The sequence below is a fragment of the Symphodus melops genome (genome assembly GCF_947650265.1).
Source record: "Symphodus melops genome assembly, chromosome: 5".
Lineage (NCBI taxonomy): Eukaryota > Metazoa > Chordata > Actinopteri > Labriformes > Labridae > Symphodus > Symphodus melops.
In genome coordinates, this window is record NC_136695.1 from 20,786,191 (window position 1) to 20,806,609 (window position 20,419).

General features: G+C 40.1%; 2 protein-coding genes across 3 annotated transcripts; one reads left to right on the plus strand and one right to left on the minus strand.

The window, feature by feature from the left end:
• Positions 1 to 329: 329 nt before the first annotated feature.
• On the minus strand, positions 330 to 4,486 carry LOC306824787 (small ribosomal subunit protein eS27-like). Its single transcript, XM_079345137.1, has 4 exons — positions 4,389 to 4,486; positions 3,789 to 3,897; positions 3,205 to 3,315; positions 330 to 1,476 (listed from the first exon to the last, which is right to left on the minus strand). Exons 1-4 carry the CDS (start codon positions 4,392 to 4,394, stop codon positions 1,448 to 1,450), a joined length of 255 nt encoding a protein of 84 aa, XP_079201263.1. The 5' UTR covers positions 4,395 to 4,486; the 3' UTR covers positions 330 to 1,447.
• Positions 4,487 to 5,170: 684 nt separating this feature from the next.
• On the plus strand, positions 5,171 to 20,258 carry fam189b (family with sequence similarity 189 member B). Of its 2 annotated transcripts, XM_079344945.1 has the most exons (20): positions 5,171 to 5,822; positions 6,523 to 6,583; positions 6,919 to 6,979; positions 7,103 to 7,180; positions 8,819 to 8,908; positions 9,210 to 9,275; positions 9,429 to 9,479; positions 12,997 to 13,053; positions 13,914 to 14,021; positions 14,170 to 14,286; positions 14,651 to 14,758; positions 14,918 to 15,078; positions 15,203 to 15,302; positions 15,385 to 15,457; positions 15,687 to 15,984; positions 16,107 to 16,468; positions 16,546 to 16,587; positions 17,587 to 17,765; positions 17,868 to 18,014; positions 18,125 to 20,258. In XM_079344945.1, exons 1-20 carry the CDS (start codon positions 5,699 to 5,701, stop codon positions 18,377 to 18,379), a joined length of 2,538 nt encoding a protein of 845 aa, XP_079201071.1. In that variant the 5' UTR covers positions 5,171 to 5,698; the 3' UTR covers positions 18,380 to 20,258. The 2 variants fall into 2 exon arrangements, with proteins under 2 accessions (XP_079201071.1, XP_079201070.1); XM_079344944.1 differs by lacking the exons at positions 5,171 to 5,822; positions 6,523 to 6,583; positions 6,919 to 6,979; ... (2 more) ...; positions 9,210 to 9,275; positions 9,429 to 9,479 and adding exons at positions 11,345 to 11,611; positions 12,604 to 12,901.
• Positions 20,259 to 20,419: the final 161 nt, after the last annotated feature.

Consider the following 20,419-nt stretch of genomic DNA (forward strand, 5'->3'; position numbering starts at 1 on the left):
AGAACTGAGCTGTACTTGTGATAATCAGTGTTTAAAACTTGCAATTTACATTATTAAATTCCTATATTACTAGATAATGGTCTTTCACTGTATGTACTAGCATGAAGTGATTTGTCCGATTTTTTTGTTCCATTCATTTTAGAAATCAAAAACCCAACTACAGATGTCAGACATGAGCAGCAATAAACTGTATGCAGAAAGTCAGTTTCATGTTCAGTACTGTGTAACATAATGTACCTATCAATTTGTTTTGATTTTTTTCCAAAATGGCTGACAGACAAGTGATTGCTTATAATATATTGGTAGCTCAGTAAGCAGAAGGCACAACATTTAATCCCATTTGGTATTTATTTTAAATTATTTCCAATTTACAAGGAAGACAAGAAAAAACCTTCACCATAACATGAAACATGTATCATTCATTCCTCCCCAGATTTTATTTCTGTATACTGATAATTGCTTTCACATTAAAAGAGTGTGCAAACACCCTACATGCTCACAAACAAAAACAAAAGCTGTGAATAAACTGTAGGGCACAAATAATGTTCTATGTTGTAGCTCATGCTGTTTTTCTCTGCCAAAGCTTTTATTGCAGCTGCAGAAGAAATATATTACAGCATTTTATCAAGATAGCAAGCATGTGTAAAATCACAACCACAATACCCATTATGGTGGCTTTTAGTGATGCATCACTGTGTATTGGGTTTCTGTCAAAAAGCATCAATCAAGCAGACAATGATTCTCTATGAATCCATCCTTACACAAAGAGAAGCCTTGTACCAACACCACTTGCTTCAGAGCAGGAAGGCAACGCTTTGAAAACTCTATACTAGAATAAAATGTGGACTCAACTCTTGCATCAATCTGGCAGGTATACTTTGTTTTTCTTATAGTGTTTGGAATATAACCAGTTTGAACACACATTGTTAGGCAACCTGCACCTTCAAAATTGTATAACCTGCAGTGATATTTTGGCAGAAGTGTCTCTCATTGCGTAGAACTTTTCCACAATAATTCTTTAGAAAATTACACTTAAAGCCATGCATCGGTAATTCGTATGCTTCGAAAACAAAGCGCCAGAGCACTTAAATCCCCTGATCTGTTTGAGCCCTGTTTTAAGGGTCCTGAGTTTAGAAGTGCCTTCTAACAGACAGGTGACATCTGAGAGCCTTCATGAGAAAAAACAAAAGAACAAACTGGATGACCAAGTTGCAATATTATTTTAACATAAACAAACTATGTTTATTTAGAGAAACTAATTAATGGATATGTGTTGTTGATGGGATCTCAACAATGTTGATCACTCTTCTGTGCATATTCTGTAGACAGGCCTCTTATATTCAACGATTTGTATTCACGCCCTTCATTTTCTCATTGCGGCATCAGCTCCATGGCAGTGTTGCTCGGTCCTTTCTTTCTCAACTTCTTCCGACCACCTCCAGTCATCCTAGTGCTGTTTCCTTCTAAATGAGCATCCTGTAGAGAGATGAAGAACATTAAGTATACAACTTATTCCGTGTTGGTGCAAATCTAACCAACCCTCTAATTGAAAAGGCTGAATCTTGTGTAGTTTGTTTTGGCTGTTTAAAAGACATGGGGATCAAATTGTGATGATGAATTGTGACTACCCACTCTGTTTATATTACTTTAATTACAAATGACACAACCGAATCCAAGCTGTGACTATTTAATGTGTTTTACTAGTTTGCTAAATATACAACCTGAAAAACAAGAAAAAAATGTATGATGGCCAAAGTCACGGTGAAATTTTAAGATTCATCTTTGACTTGACAAGTTAGAATAAACCAGGGAAACCAAAAGCACTTTCAGATGGATTTTTTTCACAGCATCTTAAATGCCAGAGGTTATATATTTGTGGCCTTTTGGAAATTACTACGTATACAGTATAATAGAATGAACGTATTCAGCATGTTGTGTATAAACTGACTCACTGCCAAGGACACAACACAGAATACTTAAACTAATGTTATCTGCCTTTTTAAACACTGAGTCACCTCCAAACAACTGTGGTTTTAGTGCCGACAGTTGCAGCTGTGCCCATAGTAACTCATAGCACAGTTTACTGAGGAGCCCTTGGTTACCATGGCAGCAGAGTACAGGATAGAGTGGGTGAGACAATGAGACTCGGTGAAAACAAACCTTGGCCTCGCGCTCAACCAATTCACCAAAATGTTACATACGGTACATCATCACTTCTTCAGAGACTGACAGTGTTTAATGGTAGAAGACTTATTATACCTTTATGAGAATTTAAAATGTAACTTTGCTTTTGCTCAAATAAGCCTTAAAAAAAACATCTGAAAGAAAAGGTTGTGCTTGTAGCTGACTGTGTAGAAATAAATCAATCATGATGAATTTCTGTCACAGCCACAAGAGTCACTGTGTGCCTCAGTCGACACCCTCATCATGAAGAAAACATTGAGAGGGCAACACAGAGGCACGCACCCAAAAACAAATAAAAATGTTATATGACTTATATGCATTTTCTTATCTATATTTTAAAATGATATTTAAAATAAAACCATAGTTCAGTGAGAATGTGTTCAAATAAAAGAAATGTCTAAAAATATTCTTCAAATATGATTGCAGCAATGCATCCATCTGTTGCTCTTTGATAATAAAAAGGCACAAAGAGATGCTGAAATAAAACAATCATTAAAGGCTACTGAGGTCTTTTGTATGATTTTAATGCCAGTGTTTGGATAGACCAATAAGAATGTGCGTCTGTGCATAACATTGTATGCATTAAACCTCTTTCAGGTAAAGTAGGGGTCCCCAGTCTCTGGCACCATGATTTTGGGGCACACGCTGAAAAGTTTGGGAACCCGTCCTGGGGTAGTGGTCCTTTTAACCATGAAAACAATCTTTCAAGTCATGCGTTTGATTTTTGACATTTATGCTTTTAGTTGGAAAGTTAAGGGTCGGTGATAGATGACATGAAGGGTATAAAATGGGCTTGAGTCGGTGCAGACAATCCCCCCATATGATATTAATTCAGATTTTAAATAACTCAATTCTAAACTGTTACTAAATCAAACAAGGCAATGCTCAGAAATCTAGACCTTCGTATTCACTTTGTATCTGTATGCTAAATGAAAAAAATCAGGACTTCACATAAAGAGCGACAGGTGTAGTTGTAGTAGGAAATGCATAAGTCCCTCTCATAGGCACTTTTTTTTGTACCTTCTGTAAGACGAGCTTTCCCTCCTGTAGGCTGACAGAGGACTGTGGAACAGCCGACACACAGCACTACTGTCTGTGCATGACTGAACACTGTGGTGATCTTATAGCAGCCTGCAGAAAAGAAAGGGATTCATTTAAACAGCAGCCATGAAAATTAAACATTAAAAAGAAGCAGCAAGTGGCTAATATATATATATATATATATATATATATATATATATATAATATCTTATGACAGGTACACCTGCCTACTGATGTGTCCTTGTAGCTGTTTGTGTGTTAAGGAGTCACATGAAACTCATTATACAAACAGTCACAAGTATCCCTGTATGCCTCATTTGACACCCCGATCACCAAGGAAGTAATGAAAGGGCAACACATAGAGGCAACAACGTTTAAAAATAATAATACATCGAAACAAAAACATCCCATATGTTGAAACTCTTAAATATAAGCTCCAACATTATATCTAAGTTTATATTGAATTAAAAAATGTGTTCATAAGTACAAATGATTTTTGTTATTTTAAGTAATTTGTCTTTTCATATTTAACGAGGCTTTGCCAAGAAAAATCCACAGCTGACCTGGACATTTGACATCCATGAAGTAGGAGTTAGGACACTGTACGAGACGTTTTTTCTTGTGTGTCCTCTTTTCCTCCTCTGTGCTGGGGTGCAATAGATCCTTTGCAAGCTGAAATGAGTTCATAAACTGTTATTTCACTGATTCATGCAGATTAATTAAAATAACAACATGCTCTGTTTGTTTTAAAGATCCTATTTACGACTACAAAAAGCAAAGGTCGACACGTCTTTACAGCTTTCATATGACAGGAAATGTGATAACAGAAAATTAAAGGTGAAAGGACATTTTCCATTTGTTATACAGAATTTACGCTGACACAACCTAAGATGTCTTTGGAAAGTTTAAGTCTTTATCCTGAAAATAAAGACAATCTCCATGTGAATTACAGGAAGAAAACCCCCGAGCCTCGTGGCCGCTTTGTGTTACACGTGTCTCGCCATATTGCGTCCCTTTTCACATCTTCACAAATACATCATATCAAAACCAAGCGCGTCGACTACAGCGTGCACGGAGGTTTATTTAATATTGTATCAAGTTTCCGTCGTAAAATACACTTTTAAAAGTCTGATATTAAATCTAGAAATGTTAGAGTTACTTACTGGCATGTCTGCGTATCTGGGCGCTTACCGGAACAACACTGATGATGCACCGGAAACTCGTGGCTGAAAGAAAAGACAGGCCGGAAGACAGATTTTTCAGCTAACGAAATCAAATTTGAATCGATTTCTTTCCCCCCCTTTGTTTACTTTGTTTGTTTTTCAATAAAAATTTGTGCTTCATTAAATAAAGCAGTTAAAAAGAATTGTGTTGCTGTTACACTTGTCTGCAATGGATAGGTACGGTTACACTCTAAATATCCACCTGGTTATTATTATTATTATTATTATTATTATCATTATCATTATTATTATTATTATTATTATTATTATTATTATTATTATTATTATTATTATCGTAATAATGCTGCATTGTATCTAAAGGCACCTTTCAAAACACAGAGATAAAAACAGAAAAGTAGCAATTACATCGATAAAATTAACATTAAAAATACAACTTGTTGCTTTTATAATATTTTATTTTCAAATAAAAAGTGCTTTGTCCTTTCCGAGTAATAGTTAACTTAGGCCTACTACTTGAAACCAGTTATACAGCATTCAGGTAACATCTAAAACAGTTTATATGGTCTTTTAAAAGAAAAAAAAGATCAGACGAACAGTGACTTCTTACTCAATTTGACGTCGTATTTAATATGGAGGGTATGAAAGTATTCGGTTCTACGGAAGCACATTTCCACCTGGTAAAAAAAAGCCAAGTTTTCATTTTTAGTTTTTTAAACTAGGCTTCTCTTAGATTTCGGACAGCCAGGTATTCTTTTATTTGTTTTGTGATTAATTTGCGCCACCTTGTGGTCATGCCCTCAAGCTGCAGTTAGTTCCTGAGCCGTCCCCGTCATGGAGACTCCCACCCTACGTAGACCTTTTTCTGCGGATCTGGGATCTACGCTGACGGCAAGTTTTACTGCAGGGGGAAAAAAACACGTAGCCACCCCGGTGCGTTTGTAAACTGTGTAAAACACAGACTATCGGAGAACAGCAACAATGGACCTACTGAAGATCTGGACTTTTCCACAGTAGACTGTACAACTTTTCATGGAGTGTTTATTAAATCCAGCGCAATCCAAACAGAGCACAGAGGCACTGAGGGGGATCGGAATTTACCGGTGACAAGTCAGAGGGAGGAAAAAAGGATAGACTTGTAACATTATAGAAAACTTTTTCATCAAGTTTGCTTCATTTTACTGATCCAGATTTTCAAACTGATGTCGATGTAAAGTAGGCTACTCCAAGGAAGGTACAACAACCAATCTACTTTTCCTCATTTCCTAATTTCAAGAAAAAAAACTACAACCATGGCGAAAAAGTATGATTTCCTTTTCAAATTGTTGCTCATCGGAGACAGCGGAGTGGGAAAAACATGCCTGATTATTCGCTTCGCGGAGGACAACTTCAATTCTACATATATTTCCACCATCGGTATGTTGTCACTGCAGTGATATATTTGCTTTTTTAACCTAAACGACATGTCTGCAGGGGCTTGTCATTAGTGAGACATGTTGACATGATTTCAGTCTTTGATTCCAGCACTGTACCAACTGGTTTCTCGGGCTGTTTTCGTGTCTGAACAAGCCCTAGTGTTACAATTTCTTTTTTCCTTTTCATTCAGTCTTATCTTTCTCCTTTTTTCCTCTCCTATTGACTGTGTGTCTTTTCCCTGGCCCTCTCTCTCCCATCTCTCCTTCAGATCTCATTCCTCTCACTTGGCTCTTAGAGAGTCCACCCACCCTCATTCCTATCTTTTTCACCATCTCTATGTTCCCAGAAGAATGGTTGGTTTTTTCCTGGCCTGCACAGAACCCCCCCCCCCCCCCCCCCCCCCCCCCCCCCCGCCCATTGCTGTCTATCTATCTGTCCATCCAGCAGGAAAAGAAAACACAACTCACAGGGCTCTTTTCCTTTATACATCTCTGCTTGTTGAGTGTTCTGAGGGGGGTCAAAATCACAGGGGGAGTGACCACGAATCCACTTCTCTGAGGGTGACCTATATTCTATTATGTGTGTGTGTGTTAGTTAGTGTGTGTTTGCTCACTTGGGTTTGTTTTGAGTTCATATCTGAGGTATTTAACTCATCATCCCCCTCCTCTCTGCTCTTTCCTGTTCTCTTGTTGTCTCTCAGGCATTGACTTTAAAGTGAAAACCATCGATGTGGATGGGAAGAAAGTGAAACTACAAGTCTGGTGAGCGTTGACAGTTGGTTGTGTGTCTATGAGTGCTTTATTTTCGTGATTTGGCGTGGCAGAGTTGGCTGAGTAATACGAGTTAAAGGAAAAAAAGGAACCTCCCAATTGTTCTTCAAGTCAGGGCTTTATGACAGAGTTTATTGCCAAGTAAGCTATTTTACATGGCTGTCATGTAAGATTGTTGTGTCAGCAACATGAATTAAGCTTGCTTTAGCAGTGTACGATGGATTATTAAATTCCTGTATTTTCAATACCTCCAACTTCCTTTTTTTTTCTACAAGATTCTTGCAAGACATGCACAAGTTAACTCTGAATGTGTGTGCTTTGTGTAGGGACACAGCAGGCCAGGAGAGGTTCAAGACCATTACGACAGCTTACTACAGGGGAGCCATGGTGAGTAGACTGCAGACTGGAAAATCAGGCTGACATCACTGCTGCTTTTTTTTTGTTTTTTTGCTGCTCTTTACCTTCAACTGACTCCTTAAACCCTGTATCGTTTTTGTATGTCTGCGTCAGGGTATCATCCTGGTCTATGACATCACAGACGAGAAGTCCTATGAAAACATCCAGAACTGGATGAAGAGCATCAAGGAGGTGAGACTATGTCATGAAGACCAGGGGACATTTTAAAATGGTGATAAGTCAGTTGGATAAATGTTAGTCATTGACCGTTACGATTATGAACAATAAAACAGGAGTGATGTACCACTTGGTATTGAAAAAGGAAAGTTCACCCAAATCAAAATAAAAAGCCAAAAAGTTTTCACTGAAATATGTTTCTACGGAAAAAAACAAAAATCACGCCCCATCTATTATAAATAAAACTACATACTGATAAAGAACATTTTAAAATGATCAAAGTAGCAACAGATTCACACATCAATAAAAGTGATTGTGTGCTTTCGTACTTTCTTTGAATCCTTTCGGAGAGACAGAGTCCACTGAATAACATTTTGAACATCTGAATCGTTCTCTGAGACCACGACCTCCATTTATGGAGAGGCACAAGAATGTCATCCTACTCTGCTAGCAGTAGAATAGTTTTTTACAATAATGGCTAAATACTGACTAAAAAACGTTTATTTCTTCAGTTTGCATGATGTTTCAGAAGTATCAGAAGAAATCTAATAAATTATAACAAACCTACACCAATTGTCACTTGTACTCTATTTTCAGGGCACCTTTAGCTTAAAATGATAGTGGACAGGTCTTTGTTTTTTGACAAGAAATAAGGAGACAATGAAGAAGAAAACTGAATGTTTTTAGAGCTCTCAAACAGTGTTGTAGCAGGTCTCCATCATCCTCACATTATTATGAATGTTCTTTTCAGGTGAAAATTGTTAAAGATTATGGGTCATATTATGTTATGTTAACATTTTGTTGCAATGAAAAACAAAACATGAGCAACACACTGTAATTACAAATGATGATGCCTGGCTTAAAACTTCAGTTACTGTTTTCAGGCATTATCTGTGGAAACTACTTGAAAGAATAAACTAAATCCATAATAATCTGTAAGAAGAATCAATTACAACCCATGATACGCTTGAAGGATAGACAGCATTTGAGTCTTTTTTCTCAACTACTTTCGATGCATGGTAACTGTCTATAAGACTTCAGAAACAGTTTTCATATTGTTTGTAAACTGTTTCTTAACCATATTATGTTTTTTATGATGCGTGCTGCTGCCCTCTTGGCCTGATCACCCATGTGGAAAATATCTTGATCTCATTAAGTTCATTACATGGTTGAATAAAAGTATTAAAAAAAGAAGAGCCCTGTCTAGAAAAAGTGTTTATTCTTCGTTATACAAACTATCTTTTTGCATGAGATGTCTTTAAGATGAACTGGTGTTTGTTTTGTCTTGGTAGTCTAGCTGGTCAACAAATTCATAATACAAATTTAACAAAAAGGAAATTTGAATGCATTAATAGAGAAGTCGTAGCATCTGTGAAGTTGAATTTCAACAATTTCATGAAGCAGTCAAACTAAATATGAAAATGTACCCATCTTAGATCTTTGCTAAATGAAAATGAACAGCCTACAAATGCCCAAAGTCAACGTCCTCTCTCTAAATATTACGTTGTGGGTCAGTGCATCTCATTCAGTTCTGCCTTGACATGAAGACGTCTGCTTGTTCCTCTTTCTTTATTAGTGTACTTTCTGATACACTGTCTTCTAGACAAGATCTGAAGTTTCACTAATCAATTAACTGCATTCCTTCATTCCCAGAATGCATCAGCTGGGGTCAGTCGAATGTTACTCGGTAATAAGTGTGACATTGAGACCAAGCGGAAGGTTTCCAAGGAGACAGGAGAAAAGGTAAGATGCCCCTCGGAGATATATAGCACTGTATTTAGTTATATTTATTATAGTGTAATTTAGCAGTACATTAGTATATGAGTAGTGTTGCTTAACCATAATACTGCATTTGTCACAGGTCTCATTGTAAAAACCAGATCATAGAAGTGAAGACTTTTATAATTAATCTGAGGGAGGATTGTTTGAAGAAGGCACTGTGTGTGTTACATGCTTTCACTGTGCACCACTTTTACATTTACTCAAGATAAGAAGCAGGAAACTATTATTACCCATATCCTGACCTGCTGTCTGTTGTTTACAGTTGGCTAAGGATCACGGCATCAGGTTCTTTGAGACAAGCGCAAAGTCCAGCATTAATGTGGATGAGGTAAGCTGCAACTTGACTACTGACTGACAAAGTGCTCTCTTTATATTCATTAATATTTCACTTAAAAGTATGTTAACTTAGTTATATACTACCAAGTCCTAAACTTGACTTTTCTCTCTTTTTTTCTTTTTCTCTGTCTTTGTTTCCTCTCAGTCTTTTCTGTCTTTGGCACAAGACATACTCCAGAAATCCAGCAAGAAACCAGTAAGTCCAAACAAACGAAATCCTACGTCCTATGAAATAATACAGAAAGGAAACATTTTTTCTTCCTGAGTTTGGATTTGTAACTTTAAGTTGCACTAATTATGCTTGTCATTTTCTTTATTTGTGGATATTTTTTTTGTTCAACAGAGCCCAACAGGCCGAGAGGTGAAAATCACAAGCAGTTCAGAGAAAAAAACCTCCAAATGTCTTCTGCTCTAGATGTCATGCTGAGAACCAAATATAAAGCACTACACAAATCTAACAAACATGACAGTATTACTGCGCGAAATATACCACAGCAGGTCCTCTGTCTCCATCTGGTGGGATAATATATCAAATACAAACGTCACCATTTTTAAAAAAAATTATGTTTTTATACCAAAATGATTTTTCCTGTTATACTGTTTCCCCCGTAAGTGCAGTTTGACATAGAAATGCGTTATTGATTTCTCATTCTGCCTGTATTTCACATTGACATGTGAAAGTTGCGAAGAGGGGTCTTGGACATCTCACAGATAACTGACACAGCATTCTGTCTGACTCTCTACAATATCGCTACACTATCACCATGTTATCATTCCTGCAACACTCACTGCTTCACGTCTTAAGAGAACTTCAGCTGTATTTTGAGAATCTTTGCTTTCAAACATGTTCACAACACATATTTCAAAGTCCTTTTTGTTGTTGTGTACTGTACATAGGGTCTACCCTTCAATAATTGATTAACTGTGTCAGAAGTGCCCATTATAATGTATTCAACAGAATCCACTGTAACAGATGCCTCTGAATATTAAAATCCCAGAGTCGAGTATAAAGCGGTTATCTGGTTACATCCCATGAGAAGATGAAAATGTGCTCTTCCTCATGTTAATGAATTAAACAACTGTTGTGCGTAGCTGAATCACAAACAAACACTGATGGGTGAGCAAGCTTTGTTTTAGCCAATGAACGAATAGAGAACGTGAGAGGAGGGAGCAGAGATAAGTGCAATATGAGAAGTTGAGTGGAGACATGAAAGATGATGGATAATGCAAGTGAATTGACAGGATGTGAGGAAAGCAGCAGTGTACACTAGTACCCCTTTTTAATTGGTTTAGTGAGTCTTGCTTTTATCTGAAGTGCTTGGTAAAACTCCCTTAAATACTGTCATACATTAGCTACATTTGACACGACGGTTTTCTTCTTCAGGCAGTATCATTGTTTAAACTTTCTGATTTTAGGGATCATCAGATGTACTGTATGTCTTGAATCTGCCTTTCGTTCATTTCAGTCACATTGTTTTTTAGGTCTGCCACACAACTTTGTATTATACAGACCTACTGCTTGCTGAATAAAAATGTGAAACAAAATGATTTCTGTGCTTTATTTTGTAAATTGCCAAAGCATCATAATCACAGTTGGTAGGTTGTTCATGAATTTTGTAAATGTTTTTTGTTTTTTTCTGAGAGGTTATACAAAGTTTAATACAACCCCAGAGAACAATAACAAGCATTACATAGAGATTAGGAAGTAAAACAAAACGAAAGAAATGTGCAGAAGAAGCCATAGGAACTGAGACGGGTTTGTCAAGAGATGAAAGAATGAGGAAAACATATATTACCGTTTAGTTAAATAATATTTTGTGTGTGTCAGGAACACTTACAGAAAGTACAGTATATCAAATTACAAAAATAATGCTGGTTATACCTATATCAGTTGGCTACGTGGGACACCCGTTTTTAGTAGGACCCTCTGCGGCCTGCTTTTTAAACTATCCTCAGTTCAGCCGCCAGTTCGACGACAGTGTTCCTCCTTACTGCTGCTGCAGCAGCATGAGCTTGTCGCTAAGCAACCGCCCCTCCCTCTCAGCATCAGCACCACGACGGTGTGCGCGCGATATGCCGCATCCTCAAGTTGCCTGCACGTTCTTCTTCTGCTGCGTGCCTTGTCATCACGCAGGGCAGGATTTATTTCGAAAACACGATACATCCCTCTTTTTTTTCCGTAGCGTGAGAGCTTTACCAAAGACCCGAGGAAATAGCGCGAGGGCTGCAAGGGGAGGGGCTATTTAATTTAAGCGAACTTGGATTCTTTTAAACATGTAGGTAGGCTCTGTTTTTGTTTTCATGTGACGCCTGGTGGGAGTCAGAGAGGTAGGCTAAACGTCCGGGATACACACAATCACGCACACACGCGTACACAGACAGACACACAAACACACACACACATACACACACGGGTCTGAACGGGATGCCCGCGTGACTGCAGGGAGGAAAGAGACGACGGAGAAGCAGGAGGAGGGGGTTTAGGTGCGTGAGTGGACCACCACCGCAAAACCCCCCGAGGTAACGTAGTGAAAGATTAAAAACTGTGAAGAAACTCCCACCCCGGCAGCTATTTTTGGTGCAGTTTGAAAATCGATGTAGGATCTATATTTCCTGTTCATGTCGAGGTAATAAGTCTCAGCTTCCCGAACGAACCGATGTGATCTTGGGACTTTGATCTCCACATCGTTGTTTCTTTTTTCTCCTTACGTGACGGGATGAAGAGGAGCTAAGAGAAGGTCGTGAGAGGAGGGGAGGGCACATGAAGCTCCTCTGGGGTGGACTCGCGACGTGACCGCCTCATGTTATCTCTTCGGAGAGGTGAAACGACGAGGGATCGGCCGCTTTCTTTGGGATGCTTTAACATTTTGCGGCCTGCTCGGGTCTTCAGTTACCGTAATGCCACTGACGCTTGGGGGCAGAAGAAGACGAAGAGGGGGGAGCAACGCAAAGAATATCAGTATAGCAGTAATTTCTAATGTGTGATTGTGTTCTCACCAGTATGCATGACTGAGCCAAATAATGCTGAGACTGTTTTCTCAAGCCTGCAGTGGCCCAGGGAGAAATGTTCTATAGACTAAAAACAATTATGGCTGAAACGTCAAATGAGGTGAGAAAAGTGGCTGTGAGAGTTTAGTGGCTGCTCAATTCTCTACTTTATGCTGACAAAGTTCTTGGACTCCCTGACTGGACTACACCATGGGGCATTGCGGAGAACCTATGGCACTTGCCAGTGGAGAGATTGGTGCATCATTTTGAGTGGAGCCCTGAATCCAGCATTTATGTTCCTCTTCTACTCTCCTGCACTTCTACCCACATAGCTGAACTTCGTTTTATGAAGGTGTAAGAGTGATATCTCGCCATCGCCAAGCTTCCTCCACAATCATGCCTTCACCATCCGACTCCAGTAGCGTGGCTTCAGCCTCAGGTTCTCGAGGATGGTCAGACAGCCGCAGGGGCATGTCCGGTCGGGGGCCTGGTGGGGCTCGCCTGCTCTTGTACCTGGGGCTTTGCCACCTAGGCCTCGGGGGCATGGTCCTGGCCTTCTCTTTTACCAGCATAGCCTTCACCTCATCAGCTCGCGTGAGGCAGTCTTGTCCATTCTGGGCTGGATTTTTTGTAAGTGTAACTCATTCTGATAGTATTTGAAGTAAAACAACAGAGATTCTGAAGGGTCTGTTGTCTGATGTACAGTGTGTGGTGTCTCTCTGCAGGTGGTGGCGTCAGGGATAGTTGGAATCATCTCATGGAGGAGACCTCTTACGCTGGTGGTATGTATATGTCTATCTGATTCCTAGCTGTGAGTCTCAAATTAAGTGTCACTGAGCAATACTGGTTGAAGTTGATTCCTAGGCCAAAGGGCCACAGGGGAAAAAAAACCTTTTAGCTTCCCAGAAGGTCCTTTAAAAAGTGATGTGGAGCTTTTGGTCTAATGGTACAATCCGCAGACTGAGTGTATATCCAGCTTACATAACATTATAAAGTTGTAAATGTTTCTTAACAATATAAAGGTATAATAAATTAACTATCCTCATTTCTGTCTAAAATAAGGTGTTGTATTTTGGACAATATCACACATGGTTCCAACAATGTTCAATGAATTGATTGAGTTTGAATTTGGGGTTGTAATGTGTATCGCACTTTACTTAATGTACTTCTATTAACAAGACTTTCGACCCGAGTCCAGTCCAGCTAATTTTTGGTGATTATGGTTGACTGTCATAGAAGAACTCTACAATGCACCTTACGACATCATCAAACTTCAGTATTTTATTATTGTTTTTTTTCAGTTATCTCTTAACTTTAAAACCAGCAGTTCAAATGTAAAAAGTGAAAGCGGTAAATCACAATTGCAGTAAAGCCATGAATGTTCTTATATTGCATCTACCTCAGAATATTTTTGGGGCTTAATCTTCCCATGTGCATGATTTCAGTGCAAAAACCAAACAGTTTACTTTGCTCATTAACACTCCTTCCCTTCAGCAGAAGGGAAGGTTGTTCCTCAAAGCTACCTGCCAAGTTGTTTGGTTGGAAGAATAAAACTCTGCACACTCTTGGCTGAACATGACACAAGTTTTGACATCCTGCACCAAATCTAAACATGGCTCTGTGTCTTTGTGTTCCTGACTAGGTGTCTCTGTTCATGCTGCTGTCCGCAGTGTGTGTGATCCTCAGTCTGGCAGGCTCTATGCTCTCCTGTCAGAACGCACAGATGGTCAAGTCCATGCTCACCTGCCAGGTACACAACAATGTGCACGTATTGTCTTCTGCCTCACGCTGAAATGCCCTTCTAGCCAGATACATAAGAGAATGTGCAGGGACAAACAATCAAATCAATATGTTTGTAATGTGAAGTTCAGTGTTTTAATAAAATCCTCTCTGTGTAGGTGGAGAATGGTCATTGTGTCTGTTGTGCACCCACACACTCCTGCTCCATTACAGAAGAGGAGACCCTGGTCCTCTATCTGAACGCTGACTGTCACTCCATCAGACGTCAACTAAAGGTGGGTAGAACGTGTATTGACGTGTACTGGAGACCTAAATCAACATTTTATTGCCCTAAGTTTATTGTGAAGGAAAGGTTCAAAATTGTTCAAGCCTTTGTTGGAAGACACGTCAGGTGTAATAATTAGCTGTAGCCATTTCTCATGTACACGTCAGTCATTTTAGATTTTTATGAATTTTATCAGTGCATTCAGAGTTTATCTAAGCGCCATTTTCAGTCTTCAGTTACATAGACAAAAACTGTAAAACAAAAGGACACTTTCACTTATATGAAGAAAAAAAACGTAACCTCGACCTACAGTCGGACTAACATGCCTCTACTCTGACAGAATTCCATTTTCTAAGTCTACCATCTCTCTGCAGGACCTTTTGTTCAGTGCGTGTGGTCTCAGCATTCTCTCCACCATCATCTGTACTCTGTCCACTGTGACCTGCAGTATTCACATATTCTCTCTGGACCTTGTGCACCTGGTGAGTGCACACACAGCACATTTTACACCAGTCTGGCTTTTTGTGTTGTCGTTATTGCAAAAGTACTCAGCAATAAATGATACTGCTGTATTCAGGGATTAGACCTTAGAAATATTTATTTCTATTTTTTCATGAGCTAAATGTGTTCTCCCTCCTTAGCTGGCCCCACATCGCTCTCGTTCAGTCAACCCAGAATGCACCACTCCCCAGGATGCCTTTCTGACCAACATCATGGACTTTGAGGAGTTTGTACCACCCATCCCTCCGCCCCCTTATTACCCTCCCGAGTACACGTGCAGCTCTGAAACAGATGCTCAAAGGTATAATACATAATTAGTAGGATTATATATCACGAACAGTCTTGCACATGTTAAGAAAACAGCCACACATACGAGTAAAGGGAGGAAATGATCCGTTTGATGTTTTTGTTTGAACTTCACATAGCATCACCTATAATGGCTCCATGGAGAGTCCTGTCCCTCTCTACCCCACTGACTGCCCCCCTCCTTATGAAGCTGTGATGGGACAGAGAGCTGCGAGCCAGGTGGGTATGGGTGTGTCTGTGTCTGTTTGTGTTAAGTATGACTTATTGACCTTGCTTATCCTTTTCTACTGTGGCTGTCAAGGCAACAATGTATGATGCCCACGGCACTGAGCTGTCTGGAGAGAGAGGAACTTCTACTGCCTTCAGTGGAGAAGGTGATCGACTATCCCACATTGTAACTTTTACGGTACTTGTTGAAAGCTAAGGTGGCATTTTGGATTGGACAGGAAAAATATTATTCTAATTAAAATTGTGAGGTATTAAGTGTTACTAATAATGTAATATACCTAGAAAATTAAAATGAATACGAAATACTTTGTCAGTCAATCAAGGTTATAGTGAAACAAGAAAAACAACAACTCATGATTACTTTATTTGTATTAGTTTCCATGGACAGTGGCTCTCTATTGATGTCAGAGATTGTGGACATACCTGACGATTCTTCCCCGTCTGAGGACTCCTGTCTGATGGAGGTGGGTCTCAGGAACCAGGGGGAGAGGGGAACAAGGAGTGCAGGTGAGGGGGGAGATGGAGGGGAGAGTAGTGAGTACATCAGCTTTAGAGGCCCGCCATCTCAAACCCCCGAGAGTCCATTGGCTGGAGGGCCGAGAGCCAGGCGCTTCATCAGAGGAGAGAGGTCCAATTCCTGCTCTTCCCCCAGCACTGCGACCACCACATACAGGTGAGGACGCACACGCAAACATACAGAACCAGTGTCAGCTGCGTTACTGTCGTATAAAATTAAGCCGTTCATCAGCATAACCACAAACAGAAATAGTATAGGCTCTCGTTTTTTTCCTGCAGATCTCCAGTTTTACGTCGCCAGGCCATGCTAGCTAGCAGCTGTTCCCAGCTGGAAGCTATAGGAAACTCCACCTCTACACAGCATTCCTCTGTCACAGAGACACGTGGCCATTCCTCCCTTTCCTCACGCCAAGGAGCTGCCCCGATCTCCTCTGCGCCTCCCATTTCACCTTCCTCAGCGGCCCTTGAGCCAATTGCTAGTCAAGGTACTGGGCCACAGCTCCTGGGCCAACTGCTGAGCTTCCGACGAATGGCTGGGAAAAGTGAAAAGGATGGAGAAGGTTTACGAAAGGACAGCGAGGGGCTCCTACGTCTGGTGAGGTCACACAGTGAGCCAGGCTTTGGCTCCTCCACTGATACAGGTAAGTTAGACACAACTGTGATTGCATCTTTTTCATCACCATTTAATGTTGTGCCACTTATGCGTCTTTTTTTTCAGTTGACTTTGGCTCTGGAGGAAGCAAAGCATCTACAGACACAGGTGAGCAGAAAACCGAGGGGATGGGATTCGATGATGTGATAGCACTTGTTTCTGTCTTTTCATATCTGACATTTCAACAACAGAAAAAAAAAAAAAAGCAACGCCCTCAGTTTGTTTTGGAGTGATATAACTCGAGACATTTGCACATCATCACCATCATCAATCAAACACTCTTGGAATCTATTGCTGATTTAATCATGTGACAGATGTTGAATTGACAGACATGGATCAAAATACGGTTTAGAACCCTCACGCCCACAAAAGGGAATCGTTGAGCATTCAAATTTTTTTGTTCAACCATTTTCCTCCAAATCATTTTTGGAAGATTTTGCCGAATAGGCATATTTCTAATGTGGTTAGAAATTGTTAAATTTCTGGAGTGATGGTAGCCAAGTGGTTATATTGTGTGCCCCATATATGGAGGCTATATTCCTCATTGTAGGTCTTGCTGCATGTCACTCTCTCCACTCAACATTTCCTGTGTCCCTTCATCTGTCCTCTGCAAAAAAAAGCCAAAAGCCCCAAAATACATAAAAAAAAGAAATGCTGTGTTTCTGTCGTTGGATTGAAGGGATTTAGTGACCTACTTTCTTCATTAATTAAAATAAAACTTTAAAAGACGTTTGTGACACAAATGCAATGGATCGTTTCTAAAATTCAGCAAATATCTCCTCCTGGTGGACCAGCTGTCTGTTTGTTCACAGCCCCTGACTCTGTAAATGGCAAACAAACAGTGGATCAGAGTGAGCTAATACACACATGTATATGCGTCGGCAGATTCCGACAAACTCCTTGTCATTTGCTTATTATTAGAGTTGGTTTCTTGGCATTGCCATGGATTTAAAGGATGGAAAATCTGAACCACTATTGAGAAGGGGTTTATTTGTTTGGCTGTTGAGTGTCGGCAGCCCCCCCTAGTTTTATCTTAACCTAAGCTTTAAAACTTGGACGATGAGTGCCTCAGTTTTTTCTCCTTTTTGCTGATTTTACCTCTTGAAGGTCCGTCCTCTGAGGCGTGTTTGTTGCCGCGCACCTCTTTGCCTCCTGCAGCAGCTTTGCCAAGAAAAGGCAGCATGAAATCAGCAGCAGCCACCGGGATACAGGTTCCCTCGAAACCACCACCCACCTCACCTCTGCGTTTACCTAAAGACTGCAACCGTTCTCTTGGAGACCTAAAGGTTAGTCTGACAGTCATTAGTCCAACATACAGAAGAAAAAGTAACACCGATGTAAGTCTATTTAGTTTTTCTCCTTACTGATCTTTTTTACTTCACCTTCAGGTGACTCGAGTTTGGATGGCTCGCTTCCTGCAGCGCTCCAGACGCAACCTCTCGCCCTCCTCTGAGCATGCTGGGAACACAGGGCAGGGGCAGAAAAGAAGGACTGGAGCTGAGGGCGCTGCCACCAACCATCTGCCTTTGGAACAAGTATGACATCAAGTTCAGATTATTCATTACTTTTCAGATAACTCATTATTTAATTGTTTTTCTATATTGGCTTTACCACTTTGAAAGTGTTTTCTTTCTGAAATCCTCAGGTTTTTCGGACCACTTGGAGCACCAACAGAGGACACCCCACCCATCACTCCCATCAACCTCATCGCCGCGGACACCATCATTCCCACAGTGACAGTCGCCACAACCGACAATACAGCGGCCGAACTCCAGAGGGGATCCACCTGCGCAGCTGTGGGGATTTAAGCTCCTCCTCCTCTTTGTCGCTACGTAGATTAGTGACACCTCATCCTCCGCATGGGTCATCAGGAGCTCTCTACTTTGAGTCTGTGCTGTGATGAGGAGAGTAGAGGGAATCTGAGTCCACAGAGTTGTGACAAAGTGGAGGTACAAGGAAGACCTGAGGTGGTTTAAGTGGAGACATCCAGTACTGAATTTTGATGACTTCCCTTCATATCCTCCATTTCACCTGAAGCCAACTGTGCAAATGGCCTTATTCAGTGGTGCTCTTTAACACTCTGATTAACATCAACCAAGCGCTCCGATACTTTTCAGGATCAGTGAAAGTGTCACTGGATGCTTTTCTCTTGGTGTCCCCGTTTAAACAAATTTATTCAAAGACTGGTCGAGACAACAAATCAAAGGCATCCCCTCTGCTGTATTCTCAAGTCCCTCTCTCCCACCTTGACTAAAAATGTGTTTTCCTCAAGGCTGGGGGCAAAAGTCAACAAGCATTCATGCTACAGCAGCCACTGACTCACGTCTATTACATAGTTATGGGTCACAATATGCTTTTGACCCTTTTTACATTGCTATCCATCCACAGGATCGCTCGGGTCAAGTGACAACAGAAACCTGTATTTCGTCTTCCATTCATTAAAAAATTCCGTCTCGAAGTAAAAAATTAGTAAGAGGAGTACAATCAAAGAAAACCAGATGTGGTTGCACGAGGACAACTGCTCCCACATTCAAAATCTTTTACTGAGTTGCTCATTTTTGTCCTTTGTTTTGCAAATTCAGATTCATACTTTCTCGACACTCTTCCACCCACATTTCGGCCTTCAGAGAAGAAGCAGTCAGCATTTGTCACATTAATCTGAACACATAGACACATACTCAGCCTTTGAAATATATTCTCTGAGGGTGGTGCTTGGACACATTGGTTTGATTTGCATTTGTGCATGTTTTTGCAGCCTCCCAAATACAACAGGAACCTTGTGCATTCAATCCTGACCGTCTGTTTATCTGAGTAACACACCCTCAGAATGTCTTTATCTGCATGTTTTGACAATGCTTCTGATTTTTTTTCCTCTTGCACCCAAGACCTATAATGGTTTCCATTTTAAAATGTGTGTGCGTGTGTGTGTGTGTGAGTTAACATATAGCTGGAGAAGGTCAGAATCAAAGATGGTTCAGTGCTCCCGAAGTTTCCTTGCAGATGGCTCCAAACATGCCTCAGCATCCTGATTTCAATTTGACAGGGTTTGAAAGTGTTTAGGGTGCATAGGTTTTTAAGTGACACCGGCGAGAGCAGCCTAATCGTGTAAGATAAGGAGGAATAAACTGCACTCTGATCATATGAAGAGTCTGTTGCAATAAATGTACAGACAATATTTTACTGATGTTTGTCTTGAAACTATTTGGTGGCACACTTCTCTTTGGACTTGCAGGGACTTGTGGATGGGTGCTGACAATCCAGTGACGCTGAACTTAAGGGGTCAGACTGATCAGGATTCTTGAACTTTAAATATTTCAATATTTGTGGCCGATCTGAGTTTTTCTGTCTTTGGAAGTTGTTTTTGGTGTGCCCACAAAGTGATGATATATTGACCCCATAAGAGTAATGGTACATTTTGGATACACTACTATTTAATTAACCAATTTTAAAAATGTACATAATACACTATTAGCCTGCACACAGATACAAACACACAAATACACTCCCCTATAAAAGGCACTGAGCTGTATTTCTACCTCTCTTGTCTTGCGTGAATTATTATTTAATTGAGGAAAAAATGTATATCTGTATGGCAGGATAGCCAGGATAGAGCCTTGTTACCTGAATTATAAATCTATCTAAATATGACAACTATTTCAAGATTTTGATGCTGTTTTAATGGCAAAGCTTTCAATGCAAGTTATGTATTTCAAGATATGAAATAAATGAAAGACATCAAATAAAAATACCTGGATGTTTGATACATTTCATGAGGGCACACACGATATATTTTCATTTGTGTTTCTTTTAGTCTCATTGATTCACTTCTTTCACCTTAATCCACTCCTTCACAGTAAAACTATAATGGGCTCATCCCTAACTACACAAATCTCCCCTCTCCACACTTTAACCCCGCCCCTTCTCAAGCCCTATTGGTCAG